At 51.9% G+C, this 20,793-nt stretch overlaps 1 protein-coding gene across 8 annotated transcripts in view; it reads right to left on the bottom strand.

The window, feature by feature from the left end:
* Positions 1 to 20,793, bottom strand: part of Tns1 (tensin 1) — a 225,621-nt gene that overhangs the window by 147,001 nt on the left and 57,827 nt on the right. For all 8 annotated transcript variants that reach the window (XM_037210277.1, XM_037210276.1, XM_037210278.1 and 5 more), the window contains one exon: positions 20,192 to 20,229. In XM_037210277.1, coding sequence (XP_037066172.1) covers positions 20,192 to 20,229 — 38 coding nt within the window. The remainder of the gene's footprint in view (positions 1 to 20,191; positions 20,230 to 20,793) is intronic.

The following is a 20,793-nucleotide window of genomic DNA, read 5'->3' as shown; positions in this document are numbered from 1 at the left end:
CAGCTGGAGTCCCTCGTCTGGGTGCTCCTGCCCAGGGACCCTGTGGGTGATTGCTTCTTGGAACATTGTGTTCAGGCTGTGAGTCTTGGCTGGAGTAGTACCCCCTGGCACATCTCCAGATGCCTGTTTAATAATGTACAGCCAACCAGCCATTAACTGCACATTTGAAAAAAAAAAAAAAAAAAAAAAAAGAAGTCAGTGGTTGTTTTTGTTGGTTTGTTTTTTAGGGTTGTTTTGTTTTGTATTTTTCCCCTTCTTCTGGGTAGTTAGTAGTGACTGTGAAAAAAAAATACATTTCCAGGGAAAGGCTGGCTCCAGGGCCACTTCAGACCTCACCTGCTCTGCCCTCCCTGCCTCCCCCCATCCTGCCCCCCCAAGCCCCCCCCCCCCCCCCGTGCCCAGGCGCCAAAGTACCCGCTCCACCTCCACAGTGCTGGCGACACCCTGGCCTGCTCCCTGGAGACAGAACGTGGGAAGTTCTGGCAGGGCTAAGCCAGGACAGAAAAGCTGGACTCTGAGGGGGGCCCAGTGCTTCCGAGGAATTCCAGAACTGTCTGGTCAGACTGGAGAACAGAAGGTGGGAGTTGGCAGCCCCACCAGGTGTGAAGAGCTAGATCACCAAATTCTTGTGGCCTGGCCTGGGGAAAGGACCATGGGATACTGGGGGCTCCTCCTTGGGTCCTTCTCCTGGGTACCAGCTCCGTTCTCTATTTGAGTTGTAACCCACAGTGGATCTAAGGCTGGAAGGAAGACAGTTAGAACCAGTGTCAACGCTCTGGGGGAAGCTGTGGGCTGCATGAGAAGGGACTAGGCTGTGGTAACCTGGAGCCTGGGAGAAAACCTGCAAAGATTTCCCTATTTCCCCAAGCTAGCATGGTGCTGCTACCTGAAACCTGAGTAGGACGGTGCAGCATGGTGACAGCATCCAGGAGCACAGCCAGGTTCTTGAACCCCTTCTCTGGTTCCTTACAATCCTCAAAGGTCCATGAGGTCTGATGGCTGAGGATTGTTTCCCTGCTATAAGTAGACGGTCCCTTACCTTGCCAGGAATCCCAGCCAGGAAGTAAAAGCCAGGGGTCCAGAACCACAGCAGTGACGGAGATGATGGAGTGGTGATAGAGATAATGGAGTGGTGGCGGAGATGATGGAGTGGTGGCGGAGATGATGGAGTGGTGATGGAGATGATGGAGTGGTGATGGAGATGATGGAGTGGTGATGGAGATGATGGAGTGGTGACAGGAGTGGTAGTGATTATGGAGATGGAAATGATGGTGGGGATGGATGTGATGGTAGAGGTGGTGGTGAAGATGGAGGTGTTGGTAGAGATAGAGGTGATGAAGGAGATGGAGGTGATGATGGAGGTAGTGGATGAGGCAGTTGAGATGGAGATGATGGTAGAGATGGTGGTGGAGATGGAGGTAGTAGTGGAGATGGAGGTAGTAGTGATGGAGATGGAGGTGGTGGAGACAGATGGGGTAGTGAAGATGGAAATGGAGATGGTGGTGATGACGGAGGTGATGAAGGAGATGGAGGTGGCCGCAGTAGTGACAGAGATGGTGGTGAAGGTGGTACTGTGGCATCATTCTGGAGCCTGAATGTGTTCCACACGTTACATTTTCTAGACTTTTCCCTGTCAGCCTATCAAGTAGGAACTGTGACCATCACCAGTGACACCGATGAAGAACATGAACATGGGCGCGTGAACTCACTCGCGAATGTCATCAACTGGTGAGTGACGGAGACAAACCTTAGAACAGGGTGGCATCAGCGTTCTTTTGTTTCACTCGTGATCTTTTTGAAACTGACTCTCAGGTAGCCTAGACTAGCCTTGAACTCACTATCGGGCTGAGGATGATCTTGGACTAATGATGCAAGCATCTCATCACTAGGCCCTGTGGAGCCCCCAGGAGGCTGACACTCAGCCACAGCTACACACCATACACCTTCATATAGACAGACAGACAGACAGACAGACACACACACACACACACACACACACACACATTCATTGTGGCATGCGTGCAAGCATAAGTACTCACATGCTACATATGGCCCACATATTGAAACTCACACGTACCTGCACACAAAGGTGTGGTGCAAACATGCTCACAAACACATTCATGCTCACACACAGAGGCCACAACGGCAGACATGCCCCCACAAGCACATGTGCACAATGACACGTACACAGGTTCCACGCACACGTGCACACCTAGTCACACATTCCACCACCTCTGCAAACACACACACACACTCACGGGCACACAAACATGCCTGAGAGTTTTATCCACAGTGGCGGGCCAGGCGCAGGCACCCACAGGCTGTCTGGGCAGGCAGAGTTGGACAGGTGTCCAACATGCCCCTAGGGGGTTATTCCTAAGCGAGAAGGCTGCCGGCTAATAATACCACAGTGCATTCCTGGCCGAGATAAGCAGCCCCAAGCATCCCCGGCACGTTCCAGCCTCCATGTCTCACCCCTGTGGATTCCACCCACCCGCAGCGCTGTCCTGGGGCAGCGCAGGAGCTGGCGCCGGGAGACAGACGCCTTGGCAAGGACCTGCCACAGATCCTCTTGGCTTCTCCCTCATCGGGGTCCCTGGTGAGCCTGCCCAGGATCAGTTCCCCTCGAAGACACACATGCAGGAAAGGAGAGAAGAGACCTGCATTCATGGTGAGGAGAGGGCTATGAGAGGCCATTCTGCCTGCTACAGTCTACTGATACCCTAGGATACTGCCCGGTGCCACGGCAGAGCCTGGGCACAGGACGACTGTAGGAGCCACTCCCGCATGGGGTTACAATATCTGTGCCAAGTCCTCCTCACCACAGCCTAATGCCACCCATTGTTATTGCAGTCATTTCCTCTGGTGACAGTGAAGGACAGGACCCAGACTTGCACCAGGCCTTCCAACTTCTCAGCCTGGTCTCCTTCACGACCTCAAATTTCGCTCCCTCCTAGCCACTCTTGATGGACCAGACAGGAGAGGGGTAACACTCTTTCTGATGAAAAAAAAAAAAAAAAAAAAAAGCAAAACCTGTTCCTTATAGGCCCAGGAATGCATGGATTCAGCCATGCAGGCCCTTGGTGGACAATAGCTAATCAAGTATCAGTCATTGGGGCATGTTCGGGGGCCTTTGGAGATGCCTCAAGATGAAAAGTGTCCCCGGAGTAGGGCACAGAAGGACATAACCTTCGCCCCCATCCTGTCTCACCTCACAAGCCCCAGAGTCACGGAGAGTCTGGAGGAAACTTGGGAGCTATGAAGATTGGGGTCCCTCCATCCATGGGAACAAGAGAGAGGGGGGCCCAGACAAAAAGCTGGGCCCTGGGGAACAAGGCAGTTTAGGGTGCCATGAACTACAGTGTCCCAACAGACACACAGGAATGGGATAATGGAAGCACAGAGGTCAACAGTAAGGGACATGGCAAACACCTAAGGATGGCAAAGGGACCAGCCAGACCTGAGGGAAGGAGAAACAGAGAGAACAGAGCCTTGGTTCTGTGGAGGGATGTCTATGGGTCTCTGTGACCCTCGGGAGGTCTCTGTAGTGCCCCCCACCCCCCGCCGCCCCATTCTCAGGCTGGTCTTCTAAAAGCTGTGCATCTGTGCGTGCATGAGCACACACACACACACACACACACACACACACACACACACACACACACACACACACACCCCAAAATATCAAGTATCCCTCCTGGTAACAGAGTTGAATCTAGAGATGCTCCAATACTTCTCAGGTAAGTGCAGCATGACCAGAGAAAAGGTCATGCTTCGTCAAAACTGCTCAGGATCCTGGGGGTGGGATGAGGACCTGAGTATACTCACATCCTTAGTTTAAAAAAAAAAAAAAAAAAAAAAAAAAGCAATCAATCATTCTGGCTAGCAGTATGAAAATGTGTCCTGAAGATGGAAGCAGGCTGGCGATCCCCTGGAGGGTGACTTTCCCAGCTCCAAGGACACCCATGGGTGGTAGGGGAGGTCAGACAGCCTCCCAGGCGTGAGGGGGGCAGCCAGGCTGGAGGACTGGCAGGGAACTTACTTACAGGGCCAGGGGAGCAGGGCCACCATGGAAGCACAGCTCAAGGTGGGCTTCCCACACCGTCCCCCTCTTGGCCAGTCTCACGCCTTGTAAAGCAGCGAGCTGTGCTCCCCAGAGCTGACTGACCCACGGCCAGCCCCCGCACGACTGCCCACTGGCCACGCTCGGAGCAAGCCAGCATCCTTACATGGACATCTCAAGGACCGATGCTCACTGGATGAGCATCCACGGCGGCACAAGCTCCCCCTCCCTGCAGGCTCTTCCCAAAGAGCCACTCTCCGCCCCCCCCCCCCCCCCCCCCCCCCCCCCCCCCACACACACACACATTCATACTCCTCAAGACAAGCACAGCCAAGGCCAGCTAGAAAGACTGGGGACAGGAAGGGGCCAGACATGGACTCCTGATTTCGCCATTTGAGAGTCTGCAGGGAAAGGGGATAGAGGAAGGCTGGGAAGACAACTTAGGAATCAGGCACCCATGGGAGAAAGTGATCACACTTCCGTCAATTGATTGGCAAGTAGTTAAGAGACAATAACAGAGTTTCCCATCACGGTAGACCTAAGGCTCCCACAAGCATCCTTTCCAAGTCCTTCTGCCTGACCCAGAGCAAATGAGCAAGACAAGACGCTTTTAAGATAATCAGTGAAAATTGAACACAGACCGGGTAGAAGCTGATCTCAAGAAAGTAACTAACGATGTTAACTGGGCTAATGGTATTACTGCAATGTTAAAATAAAAGGCCCTTATCTGTTAACAACACACACTGCAGTATTAAAGATGATATCATGTCTGGGGCTTGCTTTAAAAAAAAAAAAAAAAAAAGCACTCCAGCAAAAAGTAAACAAATAAAAGTGGGGAGGAGAGAGTTTGGGAAGAGAAGAAATAAAAACAACATCGAATCAATGGTTGTTGAAGCAGAGAGATCAGAGGCCATTGTACGAGTCTGGCTACATCTGTGTATGTTTTTAATCGCTTACTTAAAAAAAAAAGAAAGAATTGAAGGCTGGGGATGCATATTAGTTGGTAGAGCGTTTGCCTACCATGCATGGACCCCTGGGTTCGATCCCCAGCACTGTACAAACTGGCCATAATCCCAGCACTCTGGGAGTGGAGGCAGGAAGACCAAGGATGCAAGGTACTTGAGATCCTGTTTCGAACCCAACAACAACAACAAAATAAATAATAAAAGAATTCAGGAGTGATGGCGCATGCCCACAGTACTCGGGAGGCAGAGGCAGTGGGATCTCTGTGAGTTCGAGGCCATCCTGATCTACAGAGCAAGTTCCAGGACAGCCAGAGCTATAACACAGAGAAACCTTGTCTCAAAAAAAAAAAAAAAAATCCAAAATTAATTAATTAATTAATAATAAAAAAGAATTCACATACACAGAGAAAACAGAGAAGTTCACTGGGCCCCATGCTGAATCTCAGGTACACAGAGGACATTAAAGAGAAACATGAATCAACAATTTAATATTATGTGTTTAGAAAGAAATTGCATTGCTAGGTGTGATGGCACACACCTCTAGTCCCAGCACTCTGGAGGCCGAGACAGGAAGATCAAGGGTTCAAGGCCAGACCCCTGTCTTAAAACACAAGGTAATAATCAGACACACACACACACACACACACACACACACACGCAAAAATGTAAATGTTGATCAAGCCCATGAATCCTATCCCTCAGAATGAGTGGAAAATTGAAAAACCTTTCACGACACATAGCACCGATAGCAGTGTGGAACAGTCAGTCACAGTTCTATGGAGAAAGAGCTATGCCTGGCTGTAGCTGGGATACCCACAAACTCCCTTGAGTTCCCCATGTGGGACACAGTCAGGCGGCTCCTTCTACTTAAGTCCTCATCTGCACCCCAAACATGCAGGCGCATGGCTTTCCCTGAGCCATGGATCGGTCATACAGAGGGGGACCAGTGGGTGGGCAGCTACACGGAAAATAAGGAGGTAACTGTAATTCCCACTGCCATTTATCCAGAGAGGCTCCATCCCAACTCTCGATCCATCCTCTCTGGTCCCCAAACCTCTCTTGAAGAAAGATGCCTTGTGGCCATTTCTGTCGTGGAGGGAGGTCCCAGGGCCTGGGCAGCACAGCTAGAATCAGAACCTGTCTCTCCAGTGTTTAAGGAACCTTGCAAGCAAAAGCCAGAAATGAATGTCGCAAGAGCCAGAGCAGGACTAAAGCTTCAGAAAGACAAGAAGGCAGGAGGGGGCAGACGAGGGAGAGAAAGACAGGACTGGACCATACAGGCTGGGAGAATCGAGAAGGGAAAGTCAGTAGAAAGCAGAGGGAGGTTGGGTCAGGAGGAGAACAGGAAGTTAGGAAGCCTGTGCTCAGAGCCAGAAACACACCAACTCGGCGCGAGAACTGGTTGCTGGAAATGCTAGCTGTTAGTCGGATGCACCCAGTCAGCACGGAGGAGAAAGTGGTGTCCTAAGTCTCATGGGGGAATGTTGGTAAAGGGTCTTCTTATTGCACTCCAAGGCATCAGCTATGTCCTGAAAAAGGCCTCCTGCCCCTTGCTTAGGTTCCTAACCTCATCCTTATAACTAGGGTAGGATCCTAAGGGTATCCTACAGCTCTCAGCCCTGGGAGAGCTCACCCATCTCTCCCGACATCCAATGCCCAAGGGACACCAGGCTAGACGAGTCTTGCCTCCCACCTTAGCAGCTTCTCTCGGGACCATGGTCCTGAGTCTGGGCTGACCCAGGCTGGAGCAAAGCTTAGGTATGCAACATCAGCATCACTGAGGTCCGTCCCCACCCACTCCTTGTCTCTGTGACACTGGACTAGCAGCTTTACTTCTCTGAGCCTCAGGTGCCCCTTCCTCCTGGCTCTATCTTTTTGGTTCACACTAAAACTGGAAATAATTTTATATATATATTATATATATATATAATATAAATAAAAATAGAAACTTTCTCATGGGATTATTTTGAGAATCTGTTGACAAGATCTATAGAAAGTGGTTAATACGAAACTTGGTGCCTGGATGCTTAATAAATAATAAGTATTTCTATTATTGTTACGATTAGTATTCTGATCTAGGCCATCTGAGACCTATCCTTGTGCTCTCCAGCACTCAGGCCTCTGCAGAGATTGGCCGAGAGGACCCAGCAGGGTGGACAGCAGCCTCACACTGGACCAAGGAGGCAGCTAGATGCTCTGAGGGTGGCGGGTGGCCCTGGCCTCCTCAGCTCCAGGAATGTGAGGCGGCTGGCGGAGGGGTGGGGGGACATGCCTGGACGCTGAGGTCAGGCAGTGTGTGTTTTTATCATCCTCGTCATCCTCACATGTGAGCCAGGGGGGAGGGGGGAGGGGACAGGAGAAGCAGCTGCAGGGAACACTGTGTATGGCCACTCTGTCCAGCCCCCATCCATCCCTGCACCCGACACCAGGGTCCGAGGGCCCCACCAGACCTCTTTGGCCTCCCCAGTTGGGAGGTTGAATTTTCACACAGGGCCTAGCCGGGAGCAGACCATGAACCATTTACACACACACACACACACACACACACACACACACACACACACGCACCATTCGCCAGGCTCTTCACAGCAGCCCAGTGCAACAGGCAAGATTTCCATTGTTCCTGTCTCACAGATGAGAAAAATGAAGCGGGTACAGTCCAGCCCACTTCCCAGAGATGCTCCCAGACAGGAGTCCCATCTCCCAGGCACCACCCCTCAGTCTAGGCTCTCGGAGGGACAGAGAAGTGGACATGAAAACCACATGCTCTTGTGGGCAGAGCAAGCCTCTCATGCCGCTTTACCCAAGGGCAGCACCAGCCAGCAAGGACTCCAGACTCTCCATTCAGCCCATCACTGCCCCCTAAGACACACATACCACCAGTGCAGGATGACCCAACCCTCCCTCGGTCACCACCCCCAACACTCTGGAGATGTCACTGAAGAGGTGACTTCCGTGCAGTGTCTTCTGTGCCTTGGGTCCCCTCAGGCTTCTCCCATAGGAAGGTCTGCCTCAGAGATAAGCCAACTCCCTCCTGTGCCCTCAGGGCGTCCTCTGTGAGGATCAAGAAAACCACCGGGTTACTCTGGGGGACCATGTCTGCTGTCAGCCGGCTTCTGCAACTCCAACCACTCAGAGCCTCAGTTCCCTCTTACGTGAAGAAGGGCCACTGATAACAACACAGCAGTGAGATGCTGTTAATTAATATCTGACCTCCCCACAAGCTCATGTTTTGATGCTTGTTCCCAGCTGGTGGGGTTGTTTGGGGAGGCCATATTCTTTTTTGTTTGGTTTTGTTTTTTGAGACAGGGTTTCTCTGTGTAGCTTTGCCCCTTTGCTGGAACTCACTCTGTAGCCCAGGCTGTCCTCGAACTCACAGAGATCTGCCTGCCTCTGCCTCCCCAGTGCCGGGATTAAAGGCGTGCGCCATCACCGCCTGGCTGGGAGGCCATATTCTCAAGCAGGTGAAGGAAGGGTGGGAGAATATGTCATCACGAGGGGTGTGGCTTTTAAGGCTAAACCCTGTTTCTGCCTTCTCCTCTGTTTCTTTGTCTGGTACGATGTGAACAGCTTCCGCCACACAGTACTGCTGCCATCAACCGATCTGTTCCACCATCCCGGTCACAATGGACTGAAAGCCCTAAAACCGTGAACCAAAATCAACCGTTCTCGCTTTGTGCTGCTTCCTCAGGTACTGTGGTCACAGCAACATGAAAGCAACCAATACAGAGACCGAAGTCCCGTGGGTGAGGGGTGAGTAGATACACTTAGAGTTCTTCCCTTACGCAGAGTCTCTGTCTCCCAAGTTCCCGTAGTACCTTGCCAGTCATTGGGAAAATCGGGCTCTTGAGAACTGTAGGGAGCTCTGCCCAGTTAGTAGGGCAACCGGCTCTCCCACTGGTTCACATCCCAGAATGTCCCTCTGCATCTCTAGGTCATACCCACCGCCACCTCAGGATCCTCCTCACACTTGTGCGCACGGACCTGCACCTGCCACATGACCGAAATTCCTGCTTGAGGTCTGTGGTTAACCACCTTGGTCTCTCTGCTTCCTAAACTGATCAGACCAAATAGAGGAACCAATAGACTACCTCAGCCCTCCTAGGAAGGCAGGGCATTCTAGCCGGGTCCCCAGAAAGAACAACCGTCACTCCAACTTGGGATGTCCCTTCCCAAAACTGCAAGTAGCTGAAGATCCATCTTTTGGGAGGAACACTCTCACTTACCTTCAAACATGGCCCCAGAAAATCCTGCTGACTCCACACATGCCTCAAATCAGCAGGACCTCTCCCATTCTAGGGATGAAAGGAAGGACCGCCATGCTCAGATCCCATCTGGAAGCTAAGGTAGACTGGACCTGAATTCCCTATTTCCTTTCCAAGTTGGCCCTGTACCCCGATCCCTCCCACTCTCAGTGACACAAAGCTCTGGGCTTCCTTTAGAGTGTGGGTGGGTAGGTATGATGACGAGTCCTACATCAACCTGGCAGGCTATGTTACCAGGGAAGGAATCAAGCACAAATCGATGCGGTGCACTATAAAGGCACATTATAGATATGAATGCCACCTACCATCAGCGACCTTATAAGAAGGAAAAGACCTTCAATCACGTGGCTGGGCCTCCTCCAGGCTGTTGAAGGATTCAGGAGTGAATGCTGAGATATTCGGGGGGAATAAGAGGCTCTGCCTCCAGAACAGACCGCAGCAGCCCTGTCTGAGTTTGTATTTGCAGCCCATTGGCTGATCGTGAATGCCCTACACTTGCCAGCCTGTAGTCCGGGGAAGCCTGTACCTTAAAATAAGTTCCTCAACAGATAGGGCATGTGCATCTTTCTTGGGTGTCCTGACTCCATAAACGGCCAAGCACTGAGAAGCCTACCCCCTCAGGGGGGTTCCCCTACCACAGGAAAAGCATGCAACCCCAGACTATAGGCTACAGAGTGAAGACCATATGGACACAAACAGGTGACCAAGTTTAGAAACAGCCAGGGGATAAGCGGCAGTTATTTACAATTAACCGGTGTGGACACGATGAGGTAGACAATCAAACCAAGTTAAGTCAAGTGACGGGCTAGCCCTCCTTTGACAGAGCTGAAGCTGTGAACAATACAGATGGAGGAGCTGTCCTAGACTAGGGGGGTTAAGGAGGCATGAGGCCATTGTGGATTCTCTGACTGGATCCCAGGGCAACCATGAAAATGCTGGCTGAATCTCACTCAGCTGTCTACTCACTGGTAGTATCAGATCAATGGAACCCCTCAGTTTTGACAACTGTGGTGTGCTTGGGTAGGATTGAACACGGCATAGTGAAAGGTATAGGGACATTCTGAGACACCTTCCCAAATTCTCTGTAAATCTGAAATCACCTGAACAATTTAAAGTTAAAAAAGTAAGGAAGTGGCTCAGTCAGTAAGGTGCTTGTTACGCCAGCACAACGATCTCAGTTCAATCCCCAGAGCCCACGTAAAAATGCCCCCACTAACAGCATGCACTTGTAATCCCAGCCTGGGGAGGTAGAGACAGAAGGATCCCTAGGACAAGCTAGCCAGCCGGTCTCACCTAAGCTCCAGGCCAGAGAGCTCCTGTCTCAAAGGATGGTGTTCACGAAGGTGACACCTGAGGTTGGTCTGTGGCCGCTACATACACATGCACACACCCATGAATATGCATGCATGCATGAGTGAAGGTGTGTATGCCTGCATGCATACATGTGTACACACACACACACACACACACACACACACACACACTTTTTTTAAAGAATCTTTGGAAAGAACTCAATCCAATGAGTGCCCCCCAGAATCCCCAAGGCACCCCAACCGAGAGAGCAGACGATATATGCTGCCCAGGGAGTACAGCAAGAATATCTAGCTTGGAGATGAGGTGACACAGGTATTTCTGCTCTGGGACCCTCAGACGGACCAAATCAGCATCCTGTGAACAGTCACTCATCACTGGCTACAGTACACCACGCATCGCAGAATACGCCCCGTACCTCGCTGACTTCATCTGTACCCAGACCCTTGCCAGCCAGCATAGACCTACAAGCCCAGTCCATCAGTGAGAACCAAATCGCTGGACTCCCTTGTCAGGAAATAAGCCAGCTTTGACTCTCAGCCCCCACATTGTCAAACAAGAGACCAGTCGCCCCCAAACCAACCTTCATCTCTACGTCACAGCTGCTGGGAGCTTTACCACCTCATAAGACAGCCCAGCGCCATCTTCCCTGGAAGAGGCCAGCAAGCCTTAGTCAGGCAGAAAACGAAGACAGTCTGAAGCCATCTCCAGACTCCGCTCACGGCAGAGGGATGGTAGTAACCACCGGCATTTGCCTGCCCTTCTAAGCACTTTTATATGCATTAACTCATTCGAGTCTCACCATACCATGCAAGGGAAGACCTTCCAAGATCTAGAATTCAAATCACAAAGAGGCCCCATATCCCAGCTAGTCAAGCCAGTCTTGGGGTCAGTACGGACTCTACCAATCCTGCATTCAAATCCAGGAACCTCATTCTGTTCTCACTGGCCATGAGAGCACACTGGTAACTTCCCAGCCCACCCACTTCCTCTTCTGCCCCAGTGGGCACACTCATGTCCATTACCAAGCAGTCCTGAGGATTGGATTCCGCGGCTCCCATGGACTCAAGGACACAGGATCTCTGCAAATGTGCCTGGTGGTGGAATCCAAGCCGTGTGAGTTTCCATGGACAGGAAGAGGCTTTTGGCTGCTCCGCCCATCCCTCATGACCCAAGAGTGACCTGCCCCCTGCCGTGCCTCACAGAACCTGGCTTGAACCCAGCCACCTCAGGGCACCCTCGCTTGGGTGCCCCAGGCCAGTGCCAGTGGGAACAGGCCAGGGCGTTAATCTGTGACTCGTTCTGTGCCCAAGGCATACACACCCCTCTCCTCCTAATGGCCCCCCACGAACATCCACCCACCTGCCCACTGCAAAAGACAACTAGCCAAGTCATACATCAGCCAGACACCAGCACCCCCTGGGAGTCCTCAGCAGGATGGAACAAAATCCAATCAGGGAGGAAGCCAGCCCCTCAGCAGGTAGCTATAGTATGCCGGATGTCCTTCTGTGGAGCTACCCTCACCTGCCACTGTGGATCTCCTGGGGCCTTGAGCCCTGTGTTATTACCGAAACACTTTGTGCCTTATAATCCGAGGACATCAGAATATTAGATGAAGTCAATGGTTGAGTCAGAGCCTCTCTATCGTATACCAGGATTGCACCTACAGAGTGTCTAATCCTCACATCAGCCTTGCAAGTCAGCCTGACAGCAAGATCAGTGTCTCCATGTTCTGTGTGGACTGCTAGGAATTGAACCTGGAGCCTTCTGAGGGCCAAGTAAGCACCGACTTTAACACTAAGATACATCCCACCTCTTCTCTCTCTCTCTCTCTCTCTCTCTCTCTCTCTCTCTCTCTCTCTCTCTCTCTCTCTCTCTCCCTCTCTCCTTTTCTTTTTCTTTTTTTTTTTTCTTTTTCTTTTCTTTTTTTTTTTTTTTTGACCAGACGTGCACTACCACCACCTGGCTTCTTTTCTTTTTCTTTTTAGGAAAGTCTCAATAAGTTGCCCAGGCTGACCTTGAACTCACCCTGTAGCCAAGGCTGGTTTGAACGTTCAGTATCCTGCCTCAGCCTTTTGACTAGCTGTGTTTATATGATTACAGGTCTGACCCACCAGGCCTGGTTCGTTTGTGTTTGTTCTCTCTCTCTCTCTCTCTGAGTGTGTGTGTGCGCGCGTGTGTGTGTGTGCACAAACACATGCATGCACACATGGAAGACGGAGGACAACTTGCGAGAGTCCATTCTCTCCTTCTACTCAGTCTCAATTGGCTCTGCAGGTACCAAGCCATCGGGCAAGGCCACAATGTGGGGTGCTCGGTGCTAGCGGGGATCTAGAATCAGAGTCACTGGAGGTGGGAGATAGGAATACGGACCCCTCCCCGTAGACAAAGTGGTCTGCTGGATAAGGCGGAAGGAGGTTGGTTGGCCAGGGGCTGCTGAGGCTCCCTGGAGGGGATCCCTGGGCCATCACTTTTCCCTTAGTCGTGGAGTCTAGCCATGGATGGAACAGCCTGCGCTTACAATAGGGAGGTCCCCTGTACAGTGAAAGCCAACTACGATCTGGACCTAAACACATTCTCTCTTCCAGCCAGCTGTGGGGCTGGTGCAGGAATTTCACCTCAACACGTTCCTCTAAGAGCCTGGCCACACACCCGCTTTATGTGTGGTGCTTCCAGAAGTAGCTGAACTACTGTGCAAGGGCACCCAATAGTGCAAGGGTACCCAACAGGGCAAGCGTACCCAATAGCTGGCATTACAGTGGGAAATCCTGTAAAAGTAAGTGGGTGGCTTTAAATGATGGAGGACATCGATATATCTGTAGCCAGGATGACCAAGAAAAAAAAAAAAAAAACTCAAATGGCCAGAATCAAAAATAAAAGAGGTAACATCTCTCCATGTGACCCCACAAAAAATAAAAAATGATAAAATTTTAAATGATGAATAACACTATAAACAATTGTATGTCAACAAAACTAGGTAGCTACAATGAAATGGATACATTTCCTAGAAAGACACAAACTAGCAAATCTGACCAGTAAAAGAAATAGAAAAGTTAAATAGTCCCTACAACATATAAATTGAATTAGCAATAAACTTTACCACAAAGAAAAATCCAGACCCAGATGGCATCACAGATGAATTCTACCAAAAATTTAAAGAATAATCTGTTTCAACTGTCTACAAACACTTCCAAAAAGAAAAGAGAAGCCAGGCACAATGGCACACATCTGTAATCCCAGCTACTTGGAAGGCTGAGATGGTAGATGGTGGGTTGGTGGGTGGGTGAAGTTGCCTGGAGTTCTGGGATAGCCTGGGCAACACAGTGGGACCCTGTCTCAAAATCATAACAAAACCGAAAAATATAAAAAGCAGCTATGGAATGTGGAGACTGCAACTCCTTCATTCTGAGTTTAGTTTTACATTGTTAGTCCATCAGACAAAGACACTGTAAAACAAAAATTAAACTATATTCCTCTCACTCGTAAATATAGGTGCAAAATCCTCACCCGAACACTGGCAGATCGCATCCCACGACAAATAAGAAGAGTTATATACCATTCCAAATGAGATTTATCTCAGGAAGACAAGGCTGTTCCAGAATTTGAAAATCAATACTTGAAATACTTATCAATAGGCTTTAAAAAGCACAAGGCTGTCTTCCTCAATTGCTTCTTCAGCTTGAGTTTTCAAGGCAGAGTTTCTTGATGAACTTGAGCCTGGAACCTGCAGATTGGCTAGACCGGCTGACCGGGAGCTGTAAGGATCCACCCGTCTCTACCTCCCCAGGGTTGGTTAGAGACACACACCGCCAGGCCTGGCTTTTACTTGAGTACCGACAATCTGAACTCCGGGCCCCCATGTTTGGGCTGCAAGTACATCACGGGCTGAGCTATCTCCCCAGCCTCCTGGTTTGGTTTTCTGAGAACTTACAATCTTCCTGCCTCTGCCTCCTGGATGCTAGGAGGGCTCAAGGGGTTTGACAGGTGTTATGTGCACCCTGATAGCCGAACAGTTCTGCTCGCCCAAGTGCTCTCCACCACACTGTCTGCTGGCCCTGTTCCCCAGTCTCCTGCTCCCAGTGCCTACTGAGATAGTCCTTGGCAATGGAATTCTGCCCATCTATACAAAACGGATCATCCAGTGTGCACCCTTCCTGAGTGTATCTTCTTTCACTGAAAGACACCAAGTCTCTGGGTCTCCTCCTGTGTGCAAGACTAGCCCATGCCTTTTTTGTTTGTTTTGAAATAGGGCATCATGCAGACTGGCCTCAAACTCACTATGTAAATGAAGATATGCTTGAACTTCCGATCCTCCTGCCTCCACCTCCACAGTGCTGAGCTCACGGGCACGCACCCCTATACCTGGTTTATGAGGTGCAGTGGGTAGAACCCAGGGCTTCCTTCGCCTTTAGCAAGCACTCTCCCAACTGAGCGGCATCCCCAGCCCAAGTCCACGACTTTTTTTTTTTTTTTTTTTTTTTTTTTTTTTTTTTTTTTTTTTTGAGACAGTTTCTCTGTGTAGCTTTGCGCCTTTCTGAATCCTTGTAGACCAGGCTGCCTCGAACTCACAGAGATCCACTGCTCTGCTCCGAGTGCTGGGACTAAAGGCGTGCGCCACCACCGCCCGGCATCCACGACTTTTTAAGGCCCAGAAATATGACTCTGAAGACCACATCGCCATTTGTTCACCCATTCCCCTGATGCAAACTATTTTTCCAGTTTGGGTCTCCTGGGATTTTAGTACCTGTACACTCATCATCATGCGGAAAGGCTCATATTTCCGTCCGGCAAACACCTCAGAGTGAAACTGCTAAAAGCCACAACAAGCTTGGCTAGAAACAGCCCTGCCACAGTTGGCCACATTTTAAGAATCCCGGTGCCCACACGCACCATGCAGAGCGTGACTCAGGTGTCTGTGTTAAAGTGCCCAGGTGACTCCAACACCCGTACAAGATCTCAAGCCATGGCTGTGTTCACTAGTTGTCACAAGGTGGCAAACAGCCAAAGCCCCAGTCCAGGGGCACAGACAATGACCTTGCTCTTCCATGATGTGGGGGGGGGGGGGGACGGACGGGAGGACAGCACTTGTCCAAGTGTCTGGTCTTGACCTCACCGCCTCAGCAAGCTGTGCTGGGCTCTCAGCTTCCCCCCACCTTTCAGGAGATACGAGACAGTAGGGAGACTAAACTGAAGTGAATCAGGATTCCTAACTTTTTGAGCACTGTATTTTGAACTTGGCACTCTAGCGGGCGTTACCATTCTCAGTATTCATAAGACCCCCAGTCTGTAAGCACCGTGACAGTCATCATGTTACAGATGAAGAGATGGAGTCAGAGAAGTTCAGCGACTTGCCAAAGGTCACACAGTGAGTATTACTGATACCGGATTGGAACTCAGTAGTCTGCCTCCAAGGCCAAAGAGCTTCAACACTCAACCAGACTCGGAGCGTCGGACTGATCCTGGGGCCACAAGCCCCTTCCCACTCAGCTATTCTTGGCGGCTGGAGAACAGCTTCCTCCCATCCAACTACACAGAAGGCTGTGAGTATGTTCATGACGGCCTGGTATCGAAGGGGATACTACCTACAGTGAAAGGTGGGTTTCCCTTACAGGATTACCTTTTCCTCGGGGAGCTTAAAGGTGAACTGGAGCCCTTTGGATACCAGGGAGGAGACTAAGTTGTGGGTGTGGTCTTCTCCCCTCCTGGGCCTGGCCTGAGCACAAAAGAAAACTTCAGGGAAGCAAGCAGGTGAGAACTCTCAGTCCCCTGGTGCTGACACACCCAGGCCCTGCTCCTTTATTTAATCCCATCTGACCTGCAGGGGACCAAGAGTATTTTGCTGGGAGGAGCCATGACCTGATCAGGTCAAAATAGGACAACAGGCTCTGCTCACAAGTCCATCTGGGGATGGGGGATCCTGGGCCCAGTAGTCTGTAACTCCCTACGGTACCTCTGTAACTCTAAAAGCGTTCTACAACTGTACTTAAAATAACAACACGTAAATACAATGGAGACTGTAACATGAGAAAGCAGGGGGCAGAGGGAACAGCAGAGAGGACATCGGAAAAAGAGTGAGATGCAGGGCTGCACAGATGGCTCAGTGGTTAAGAACACTGGCTGCTTTTCTCCAGGACCCGGGTTCAAGTCCCATGGTGGCTCACAGCCTGCTCTAACTCCCTCTTCTGGCCTCCTCAGGCACCCAGCAGGCAAGCAGTGCACAGACATGCGTGTAAGCAAAACATTACACACATAAAATAAGTTTTAAACAAGAGTGGGAAGCAAATGCCAACCGTTGATGTAAAATCCTCAATGGCAGAGAAAAAAAAAAAACAGGGTGCAGGTAAGGACCCCAAGGGTGGGGGGCTAAGGGAGAATTAGCCTCTACAAGAACTGGAGAAGGGGTTTGCCGGAACCATATTGAGAGTCCAGTCCCTTCTCTCCCACACCTTTGTTCCTCTCGCTTGCCTCCACCCTCTCACCTGGTCAAGCCCAGTGCAAGCCCACTGCGCATCGATGCAGGAGCCCTCCCGGCCACCCTTGCTAGGTTTCAACGGTGAACGTGTAAAAAGACTGTGAGCCCCACCCACCTCCCAGCCCGGGGCATGAATGGGAGTATCTTGCATGTCGGGAAGAATCCTGTGCAGATGTAGATAAGGACACACGATAGTGTAACTTCAGAGATGCACTCTGCCACTCAAGGAGCCTCCCTGCATCGCTCAGCCTGGCCCTTTCTCTGGGCAGCTGCGGCCAGCTCCTGGTATAGTCTGAATCTCAGTATCCCCCATGGGCTCGTTATCTATGCTGCGGGGGTCCACTTTATAAGCTAAGACAGGAGGATGATAAGTTCAAGGCCAGCCTGGGCTACAGCAGAGTTCAAGGTCTGCCTTAGTGAGAGACGCTATCTCAAAGAAAAGCAACGAGAGGCATACATGCTTGCTTAGCATGGTTGGAGCTCCTGAGTTCAGTCTCTGATATGGGGGGTGGGGGGTGGGGGGGTAGTAGTGGGGGAGAGGATGCTGGCTGCCATGCTCTGCCTGGCTAGAACCGGCCAGCCAGTCTAGACCCTTCTCCAACTCCAGACTCTCAGCGACAGTGAGCAACAAACACAAATGGTTGTTGTTGCTTTGATCTTCTAAATGTAGGGAGTTGTGTTACGTTATATTGCTGTGTATCCACACCCCAGCCCCATCCAAGCATGGCTCACACTATAGGAACATTCTGGAAGGCAGAATTAAGAGAACCAAGCGAGCAAACTCCCCTACGAAGGGAAAAGGAGAAAACTGGAAAAAAAAAAAAAAAGACACAAAACAAAGGAAAATCCCCACAGTGCTTTCAAGGAACCTTCTCCCACACTTCCTCTACTCAGTAAATGAAGCCATATGTGTCCCCCAGTCACTCTGGCCAAAGACCGATGAGTCAGTCACTCTCTCACCCAACATCCCACCCACCAGCAGCAAGGCTCTAGACCTTGAGACACACCCCAGCCGGCCCCTTCCTCACTCCTGTCCCGTGATACGTGATGCGGAGTGCCACACCCCCAGCCAAGCCACTGGGTAGTCCTGGGTGGATGTCACCAGCAGCTTCCGGCCCTGTCCTTGCCTGAGGGCAACACGGTCCCTCACAGGGTCAGCCCCATCCTGTTTCCTATTGCCCTAAACCTCCAGCCTGCCCTTGACCTTCCCTCAAGCTCACCTCAGGGCCCTTGCGTTTGCTCGCCTCCTCTTCCAGGGGCATCCTCTGGGTCTCCCTTCACATAACACCTCCTCCAAACCCTCATGCTGCTGTGCTAGTCTTCCCTAACCCTCTCATCAGCTGCCTTAGAGCAGTGTCCTGGCCAGCTGCTTGACGACTCCTGTAGCAGCAGGGGACGGAGGGGATGACCGCCCCAGCTGATCTAGCTACAAGCCCACAGCACAGAACTCAGCTTCCCCGCTGGAGGCAGAGGCAGGCCCGCAGTAAGAGCTGTGGTTTGGGTCGAGTCCTGCCAGCTGGGTGGAGTACACACACCACCACATTTCCTACAGGGGGGAAAAGCCTATGAAAAGCTCCATCTGTGTGGAGGTGCCCTGCCCGACCCCTCCCTCGTTGGCCTCCTTGGCTGAGCAGTGCAGGACTCTTACAGCTGGGGTACCTGCACCCCCAGCACAGGGGAGACCCATCGGGTAGGCTGACATCTCCAAAAGTCATCTTTGGTATCCTTCTGAGGATAACACGGTCCATCGCATCTTTCTGAGTCTCCTGTTCCCCACAACTAACTTTCCCCTGACAGTAACTTCATCAGCTAATCCTCTGGACACGTCTCCCGATGCTTGGAGGAGTTGGAAAGCGAAAGAGGTCATAGGTCGGGAGGGAGAGCCATGGGTGGACAGGAAAGGACAATCAGGGGGGCACAAACAGCCAGGACCGAGGAACTACACCCACACTTTCGGTGCCTTGGTTTCTCCAACTGTAAAGCAACGCGATCTTCTGCCCCCTGGGATTACAAAGATTAAGATCTGAGAGTGTGTACTGGACGTGCTTCCTAAGGCTTAGGCCTACAGGGCACAGATGCTCTCTGTGACTGAGAAACACCCATACAGTGTGAAATGGGTGTGAGGAGTGAGGAGAAGAGCGAGCAATCTGGTAGTTTCTGGGGTTAAAGATGGAGGCCCCTGCCCCAGATGAACTGAACCAAGAGGACAAGAGAGGGAGAAACAGAAACCGCATCACCACCCCAACGATAAAGCTGACCCAGCCAGCTAGCCTGGGTGCCTGCTGCAAGGCACAGGCCCTTTGCAACCCAGAGTGTATAGTGGGGGGGGGGGGAGACGCACCTCTTCCAGGGAGTCCTTGCGGCATATTCAGGATCTCACAGGAGGGAGCAGACCATGCCATCATCAGCCCCTTCTCCTCCCAACCAGGCCCTGTTCCTCAGTAGTGTTGTTTGTGTGTGTGTGTGTGTGTGTGTGTGTGTGTGTGTTTCTTGAGCACTGTTGATGCATCAGCACTCAGCTGAGCACTCAGAGCCTTACCCTTAAGATAAGAAGCCCACCTCACTGAACATTCACAACCTAGTAGGGTCTCGAACCCGGATGGAAGCTAGGCCACCTGCCCCAGCAGTTTCCTTCCAGACTCATGACACCCACACCACCCCACACCCCATGACTCCACCAAACTGACCCACCACCCTCTGCCCAGACCTGAAAGGCCGTCGGAACAATCAGGGCCCAGCAGCAATCACGCCTGTCTTCTTGCCTCAGTTTCCCTATCCTGCACAACCTACCAGGAAACACTGGAGAAACTAAGCACCCAAAAGGGGGGCTGGCCCAGGACGAATGGGTAAGCATGGTGACAGACAAGTCCACGGCCCCGCCCCCACTCTCTGTCGTGCAGCAGATGAGGCTACCCCAGGCTGGCCGAATGCCCCTCCCACCCACCCCCGCCGCGCCGCCGCCGGCTCTGGGCAGTGCATGGTGGGACCAGGACCCCCACCAGCACCTCCCCGGCCTTGGCCTTCACCTTGACCCATGGCCCACGCTTTGCATAAACAAAGAGCAGGCGCCCCGCCCCGCCCCTGCCCGCCCCTACCCGCTCCGGCTGCCCCTTACCTTGGCCTGGCATTTCCGATGACAGGAGAAGCTGCAGACTGCGGGAGCGAGACAGAAAGAAAGTTTTTAGCCGCGAGGTATGAAATGGAAACTCAGGCGCAATCTCCTCCCACCCCGGCCCTCCACGCCCGGCAGGGGGAGGCGGGGAGGGGGGGACAAGGAGAGGGGAGGAGGGACTGTAGGGAGGAAGAACGGGGAGCCCGGGTGCGTACCCCGAGGGCGTCCGCTGGAGTCCCGCCAGGCCGAGGTGGTGGGGACCCAGGCCCAGTGCCAGCGGCACAAGGGGCGAGGGGGCCTCTCCCCTCACACCCGACAGCAGACAGGCCTGTCACACGTGCACTCCCCTAGGCCAGAGGCCCGGGCACACCCTCGGGCACACACTGCATTTGGGACTGGGACTCCCCACCCCCCCCAAGCCCCCCACACACACACACACCACGCTGGGAGCCTCACACACACTCATGCTACAGCAGCGACCCTGGGGATTTGTGGCACAGGACAAATGTGCACACACGCACACACAAAGTTCCTGCCTGCATGTGAGTACACACACACACACACACACACACACACACACACACACACACAGGCACGCACTTGGA

This window comes from Peromyscus leucopus, chromosome 13 (assembly GCF_004664715.2).
Source record: "Peromyscus leucopus breed LL Stock chromosome 13, UCI_PerLeu_2.1, whole genome shotgun sequence".
NCBI lineage: Eukaryota > Metazoa > Chordata > Mammalia > Rodentia > Cricetidae > Peromyscus > Peromyscus leucopus.
Note: the sequence above shows the minus strand (reverse complement) of the source record. Positions and strands in the feature narration are given on the sequence as shown.